Source organism: Lagenorhynchus albirostris, chromosome 1 (genome assembly GCF_949774975.1).
Source record: "Lagenorhynchus albirostris chromosome 1, mLagAlb1.1, whole genome shotgun sequence".
NCBI classification, from domain to species: Eukaryota; Metazoa; Chordata; class Mammalia; order Artiodactyla; family Delphinidae; genus Lagenorhynchus; species Lagenorhynchus albirostris.
In genome coordinates, this window is record NC_083095.1 from 9,558,982 (window position 1) to 9,567,031 (window position 8,050).

An 8,050-nucleotide genomic window follows, 5' to 3' on the forward strand; every position below is an offset into this window, starting at 1 on the left:
TTCTTCTTTCATCCGGCCCCTGCTAATCAGTTCCTTTCCATCCTTCCTCCTCCCCAGCCCAGAGCTTTGAAATTACTGACTTGCGACAGCTACGCTTTGGGATAGAAGACAAGCAAATTGAAACCTTGTCAGTAGGCATAGTGCAATCAGATGTCCAGTTTGGGCAATAGGGGATGTAAATAAAGTGACGGTTTTAAAGCCCAAAGGCATCTTTGTCATAACAAACGCATCCAAGACCCCACCCCTGCACACACGTCCAGAAAGATCACGTTCAGAGACAGAGGTGCCACATAAGCAGAGGGTTCGCTTTGTCTTCGCAACCACTGAGCTGTGGATGTGTTGGGACCCAAAGCCCTGGGATCCACAGCTTGCCCTGATTCAGGTTGTTATGGGGGAGGGGAGCCTTCCATCCGCCCGTGGGAATGACGTAGAATACTGTATAGTCACTTTACTTTGGAACTAGATGTTCGCAAGATTGAGAAAATCATGGCATGCTCGACTCTGTATGTTTAAAATCATTTCATTTTCTGTTTCAGAGATTTCATCTTTACTAACTGGGTTGCGGGGTTTTGTTTATGAATTTCACTGTAGGATCATTTTAGCCATGTTCAGTTGAGGAACGCAGCAGATCAGGATGACAGAAGAAACCAAATGTTAACCAGGTAGGTGGCAGTCGTCCAAGCTTGGTGGGGCTTAAAAGGATATTTTTTCTTTAATTTTGCAGCCTACCTTCTGGGGGTGACTATTCTCCAACAAGGCTGTGTTGGATAACAGTATTAATAGTCTGGGCTCATGCAAGAAAATACCCGTTCCGGAAAAAATGAATGGAAATTGAGTATGTGTGGGAGGGGAAGGTAGATATGAATTCATGTTGATGGGCAGGGCATGGTTCAGAAAATGACTCGGTTTAAAGACAGGTCTGGGTCATGAGCCTGTGGCTGTATTTAGATGACACGGTGGTATAAGCTGGCCCTCTGAGGCAGAGCCAGGCAGAAGAGTAGGGACGGGATACCGTGTGTGTTCTAAACGCTGTAGCCCCTGACAACCGTGTTAATTCCGTGTCGCCACTGCAGGTACAATACTCAGAAGCTCACTGAGCTGATGTTACAGTTTTATGACATCAGAACAGACATGAAGAGGGAATGCACACATGCCAGGATGTCTATGAAAGTATTTCTTACTGTTGGAGAACTAAATGACCTAGACTAAGAGTGTCGAATTGCTGGAACACCGCCCGTTGAGAACGTAGGCAGGCAGAGAAATCTAAAACTCTGACAACTCTGAGATGCCCCTATCTCTGTTAAAGTTATTGAATCACTTAATTTAATTGATTTTTTAAAAAATATTTGCCACGGATTTGAATTGGCTCGGAAGGACTTAGATCATTGGAATGGAAAGACCTTGTCTGAAAATTGCCCAACACCCAGGAGTGTAATCTGTACAAGTCCACCTGTCTGGCTACTAAAAAAAGAGGCAAGATTTGTTTCCCTCCCCTGCCGTAAAATGGAAATATTAATTCACGTTTTCCACCAGGTTTGACATCCTGATAGGAAAATAGTACTTTTAGCTTTTATGAGATAGAGTCTTTGAAAATTGAACCCGCAAGGTTGAGAAGTGCAGTCGTGTTTTCCATGCTTTTGAGCATTTATTACCCTTGCAATAAAAATATGCAGTTTAAAATTTCTCTAAAAACAGTTTTAAGAAGGAGAAAGAAATTCTGTCCGTTGTCTGTTATCTGCGTGGGAATCGCTCAGTTTCCAGACCAGGGCAAAGGTTTAATCCCCTCTTGGCATGGCCTTTCGTTGTATCAGGAGATGGTCTAGGGAGGAGGAGGTAGTTTTCGCTTCTCATCATCTCCATCACCCTGATGACCCTGAGAAGCCCCAAATGACCCTGAGAAGCTTACGCTCTAGGTTCTACAAATGCCTCTGTAGAGGCCCCCGAGCCCAACTGCAATCAGATTATGGCTTCTGACCCTTTCCTGTCGCCACCACAACAGTCCCCTTCTGGGCTTTCTCCACCAGGCAAAACTAAAATGTCACTTTAGCACTACCTTCTGTTAAAATAAGAAAGATACATCTGACCAAAATCTGGAAACCTGGTAATTATTTGCAAGGTTAGATTCCAAAAACAAAAAGAAAAACTTGGTGGTACAGAGGTGCGTCTTTTTGTTGCTGATGGCTGTTTTTAAATGATCTGTCATGAGGGAACCTCCGATTCTTTCTTCAGATTCCTTAGGAAGTCCCCGCTATTCCTAGGGAAGAACGAAGAGCCGTCAGCTTCTAACTCTGTGTTAAGGGCACTGCGGTGTAAGGGAGAGCATCCTGGAAGGGTGTAGACCTGGTCCAGGTCCCAGCTGTATCACAAAGTCATTGTATGGCCTTGAGCAAGCCCCCCTCGCACCCCCTCTCCACGCCCGTCTGCAGGATGGGGCTAACAGCTCCTCCCTCTTGGCGCTGTGAAGATGAACTGAGTGCGGTTAAAAGCTCAAAGCATCCCGGGACCCAGCCCTCCGCCTGGGTCTGCACCTCACTGGGACGCCCTCAGTCTCCAGTTGGGCAGTGAGGCTGGAGTACAGGGAGGGAGGGGGCTCCACTGGGCTGGGGACCCACTTGTGACTGCCTTGGTGTGTCTCCCCTCCTGCAGGAAGGCCAACAGCTCGGGCGAAGCCAGGACGCAAGAGACCCACAGCCCAGAGAGCGACTCGCTGATGCAGTTCGTCCAGCAGCCAGACGTGATGTACTTTATCCTCTTCCTCTGGCTCCTGGTTTATTGCCTGCTGGTCTTCCCCCAGCTGGACCTCAACGGACTCTGATGCATGCGTCTGCATAATAAAAAGACAGGATCCTGGCCAGGGGTGGGCAGTCTCCTTACTTCCTTTTATTGCCTGTTCTGGATGGGGCACTTGTGCAGATGGTGGAGGACCTCCGAGGAAACTTAGACTCCCTCTCTCCACTTTCCTTTTTCATGTTCCCTTTCTCTCCTGTGAGTCCTAAGCACGCTTTTCTCTTTGGCTGTGGACTCAACACTCAGGTGTGTGGCCAGATCCTTGGGTGGGTTTGTTTGTGTGCCTTGCCGACAGGTATTAAGCTTTGTTACTAATCCTCATAACTGGGTCTTAGCTCGCCCCACGCGCTGGTTTTTAAGGTCCCGGATGGACCTGAGTTTCTCGCCTCCCGATGAGAAATAGGATGCATGCCTCAGGGAGACCCCCGCTGGGAAGAAAACTGCCCTACTTTCCTCTGAGAGGGGAGTCTGAGTGAAGGTGCTGGGGGTCCGTGCACCTGTTGTGGTCTGGCGATTGGTCATTTTCTCTGGGGGGATATCAGAGCAGCACAAAGCTGCCGGGTCCAGCAAAGGGCATCCATGAACGGCAAAGTTCGAGGAAAGTGTGGGCTAGGTCGTGAGCTGCAGTGCACACTTGTTCACCCTCGTTTTCTTTTTTGTGGGGGGCATGCATTTTAATTTTGCTTTTGCATTGATTGAACTGAGGTAAAGCGGTGATTTTCAAACCTTTCCCACCTATGGAATCCTCCTTTCAAGTGGATTCTCAGGGGCCAGTCTAGTTGATACATGAAAAGCAGAGCTTTGGCTGACACAGGGCAAGGCCTGGGATCCCTCTCACTTTGCCCGGGCAGCTCCCAGCTTCCACTCGTGCCTCCTGAGGCATCTGTGCTGGTACCCAAGGCCCCGCAGGGCACTGTCAAAAAAAAAGCCCCCGAAAGCCCCGAGGAGGAATGCAGAAGTGGCCTGGCTGCGAATGAGCTCTGACTGATGTTAGAGCAGGAAGTGGTCCAGCACGTTCCTGCTCCGAGAGAGCTTTTGTGCACACCTGCCTCCCAGTGTGAGTCTCAGCACGGGCATCTTTCGTGGTCAGTTATGATGGGTTTCTTGAAAAGGAACCTGAGAAGTAACCAGAACGGGCAGGTGGTGAGAGGACAGAGGCATCCACCTGCCCTTCCATCTTCCTTCTGCCCTGGGCTCCCTCCTCTTCCTGCTTCCTGTCAAGAGGCAGGCCATGCGTCCCTGTGTATTACTTCCTCCTCCCGTTGTCCTCCCCCTCAGAAAGCATGTATATGGTGAGACTTATAAAACCACAGCCTATTAGGTCAGGAGGGACGGTTAGACTGCATCTCCTCTGCTGAACCCAGAGAGGCAGAGCTGGTTGGCCAAGATCACACAGCCAACCAGGAATGGAGGCCACCTGATGCCCCATCCAGAGCTGTCCCCTCTTTTAGGGAAATTCCACTGGGCCCATGAATGTCCTGAAAAAAATAATAATAAAATGAATAGATAAGAATGTCCTCATTTAAACAAAACCAAAATTTTTAGGTCAACCACCCACCTTTGTTTTTTCTTGTGTTTTTCCCATGAGGAAGTTTTGTTCGCTTTCAGCCTCATTGCCTGTTCCTTCTAGAATACCCTCGACAGCTCTAACAGCTTGTCAGCTGACACACCAGCTTTGCTGTTACTCCAGGAATCACGCTCCTCTCTCAGCAAGGCAGGGATTTGCTTATTTCAAGCAGGGGGTCTCAAGTTTACAGAATTCCAGCATGGCCAAAAGAATTGACGTAGCGCATTTGAGTCGATGACAGCCAAAGCCTGGCCTCTAACCCACTCTGGCTATAAGCTGCTTTCCATCCATGAACGAATCTAAGCCTTCCCAGCTGAAAGCTGTTGGGAGTTTGGCGCGATTCCATCTCGAAGGCCTAGTGTCCCATGGAAAATGAGCTAATTAGTGAGCTCCCTGGCATCACCGCAAGCTGAAAGGTACAGATAATAAAGATTATGTGTGTGATAACTTTATAACCCTGGACACCAGGCAGTCCTCACCTAAATTAGATGCTTGGAAAGCCAGGGAAGAGCTGACCCGAACGTTAATCATTTCACTTTACGGGTCTAGACCTTGTTCAGAAAAGTCTCTGCAGGTTTCTCCTCTCACCCATTACAAAGTGTGATGTTTAAAACCACCTACTGGCAAGATGCCTGAAAGTCATTTGGTTCAGGGTGGCAGCAAACTGATTTTTTTTTAAAAGAAAAAAAAAAATCTCACTTGATTACAGGCGTGTGTGAAAGAAGTCAGATATAGAAGGTGGGTGAGAAGCCTGAAGGACAAACCACTCCATGGCTTCCATTTAAGAATTTATTTTTAATTCTTATCCAAGTAATACATGTTCATAGTTTAAAAAGAAACAAATACTATAAGACTTTTAATGAAAACTAGCAATCCCCTATGGGTTGCTCTCTAGAAGTAACACTTTCACCTCTTTTAGCTGTTTCTTCTAATATTTACCTTTGCATTTCTACATAACATGCTTATACTTCTTTTATTTTTAAAATTAATCTAGAAACATCTACTGGCTTGCTACCGTGGTAGAGAAGGATCTTGCTCTTACCCATACCGTGCTTTGTTTTTCCAGTATAGTTCGATGTGTTGTTTGGGACATCTCTCTTCATTGTGGGCATATGAGGACTGTTTACCTGTGAGCCAAGTAGTGTACTATAGTTACACGTCCTTTCTCGTCAAATTTCTTCTCCCTCCTTGATGATGATGATGATGATGATGATTTTGGTGTGGCGCATTCCTTAGTAACTTTCTTAGAAAAGAACATGGGAAGTAAATATTATTGTAAATATTTTGAGATTTTGCGTAACTTAAAATATCCTTATTCTGCCCTTACCCAGGTGTAGCTGGATATAGAATTGTGGGTGGGAAATAATACCACCCATCGAGGTTGTTGAGATTCCTGATGCCATTCTGATTCCCAGGCCTTTAGCTGCGACTTGGGTTTCTCCACCCTCCCAGGAAACATTTAAGATCCCTTCATTCTTAGTGTTCCGAACTGTCCTGATGGTGTTGTACCCTTGATGGTGTACCTCATGCTGGGTTCTGATGAGAAACTTCTTAAATTTTCTTGTAATTGTTCATGTTCTTTCTTTCTGTACCACCTGTTGTTCCAATGTTGGACTTCCCAGGCTAGACCTCTAATATTTTTTTATCTTTTCTATTTCTCATCTCTTAATTTATTTTTTTTTGATCTGCTTTCAAAGGTAGTTGTTTAGCTTTATCTTCTCAATATACCTGATGAATGTTTTATTAATTTTTAAGTTCCAAAACGTTTTATAGTGTCCTGTTCTTGTTTCATGGGCGCAGAACATATTTCTCTGTGGACGTTCACGATAATGGGGTTTGGGGGAAGTTCTTTTCTGCTCTATGTTTTGCCTTTATTTCCTCTAAGTTCCCTTTCTCTTAGTCGCACTCTCTGTCTTATTACAAGTTTTCTTCGGATATCTAGTGATGCTGTGGATCGGTTCGTGTATAAGAATGAAACATCACAAAGTGGATAGAAGTTCTGTGTGTCAACTGGTGGATTCCTCTGTAGGCTCACCAGGTGGGCACCTGGACTCTTCATGGGAGGACCACACATATCAATATTTGCAGGTCTTTTCTCACTGTGTTTCTTTAGAGATATTTCCACTTCTCTCCTGCCTGAGATAAAGGGACATATGCAGAGCTGCTACTAGCCTATGCAGGGCCCTCATGCAGTTTCAGAAAGGGCATTCCCTCTGAGTGGATGGATGACTCAGAAATAGGTGCCCCTCTGAGCAGAAGCCACCCGTGGGCACTTGGCCAAACTGGCAGAAGCCATCTTTTGCCTCTTTCTCCAGGGAAAGGCCCGAGGAGCAGAGTAAGGGCTAGATTTTAACTCGCAATTGCCCCCTTAGCCAGGCACCTTTGTGCCGTGCACGAACTGGAGGGCCGTACCCAGATGCCGGCACACACCTGAGCGCCCGCACCCTGCCTCTGAGCAGGCATCTCATCACAGTCAGTGTGAACACTCACCGAATCGCTCCCGCCTCGCTGTGCCTGGTGTCCCTGGGTTAGAGCCCCTCCGCTTGCCCCCGAGGAGTAGGCTGCTGGCGCCGCTGGGTGCTGGTGCCTCCCCTCTGCACAGGCAGTGCGTGGTGTTGGGATTCCTCGGCCCTGCTCCCGTCTCCCTCAGTTCTGCCCCTGCCGTACATGGGTCGGCATCTCGCGCCTGCTGTCATCTCCTCTTCATCCCTTTGTCTTTATGATTCCGTCCCTTCCATTCCTTTGTTCTTATTTCCCTGGGGTTTCACCAGGGAAGACACCCTCTTGAATCGCAGGTCCCACGTTTGCGCTCTCCCTGCTTGTTAGGCGGCTCGCTGCTCTGTGGGCGCGCTTGTGAACGTGCCCTGAGTCCTGCTGAGGCATCGTCTGCGAGTGCCTTCATGTAACGCTGGGCCAAGTGAGGAGAGGCGAGAGGGCACCTGGAGCTCCCCTGGATGCCCCAGCACAGATAGGACTCGCCTTCCTTCCCTCCTTTCCACCTCCTACCCCGACGAAACTATCTTAGAGCTCCGTTCCCCGCCAGACTCCCGCTTCTCGGAGTCACACACTTTCTAGGTTTTCTTTGCCACCGTCCCTTCACTGGGAAACAGTCCGCACTGGTGTCGGCCAGCGAGCAAACTGGCTGCTCCCTCTGTTGGATGGCTGTTTGGAACTTTGTGAGCAATTCCTCTTGGTCAAGCCCGGCCTCTGTAGGGCGTGGGGCTCCCACCAGGACTGGGAACCAGGGAGTGCCCCCTAGAAGCCACCCTGGGCACAGGCTGCGTCTCCCTTTCTGGGGTTCAGCTCTCTCTTCCCGTCCCCATGCAGTGCAAGTCTGTTCTCTGTGAGGGTCGAACTCGTAGAAGGCAGAAGGTTTGGAGGCTGCCTGCCTGTGTAGTCGATCTTCATAAATTATAGGTCATTTCATAGCCTTAGGGATCATGTAAGGGTCTAGTGCCTCATTTAAGAAATGAGAAAACTGACGATCAGGAAGGAGAGATGACTAGTCACACTGCTAGTCAGTGCCCTCAGGAGGGACATCCGGATGCCAAGTTCTCTACAGAACTCCAGCCTCCAGCCGCTGCAGCTCGACTGCACCTCCCTCGTCACCAAGGACTCAGGACATCACAGAGCTGATCTCTCAAACACAAGCCCGAGTAAACAAGGAAAGAAGGTATCTCTGAATCTCAGAATTCA

General features: G+C 48.1%; 1 protein-coding gene across 4 annotated transcripts in view; it reads left to right on the forward strand.

Moving 5' to 3' along the window:
- CLMN (calmin) overlaps nt 1–2,850 on the forward strand; it is a 110,184-nt gene extending 107,334 nt beyond the window's left edge. For 2 of the 4 annotated variants that reach the window (XM_060165580.1, XM_060165589.1), the window contains 3 exons: nt 592–662; nt 1,074–1,170; nt 2,651–2,850. In XM_060165580.1, coding sequence (XP_060021563.1) covers nt 592–662; nt 1,074–1,170; nt 2,651–2,815 — 333 coding nt within the window. In that variant the 3' untranslated portion in view covers nt 2,816–2,850. Of the gene's footprint in view, nt 1–591; nt 663–1,073; nt 1,246–2,646 lie in introns of all 4 variants that reach the window. The other 2 variants (XM_060165604.1, XM_060165596.1) reach the window with 2 other exon arrangements.
- Nucleotides 2,851–8,050: the final 5,200 nt, after the last annotated feature.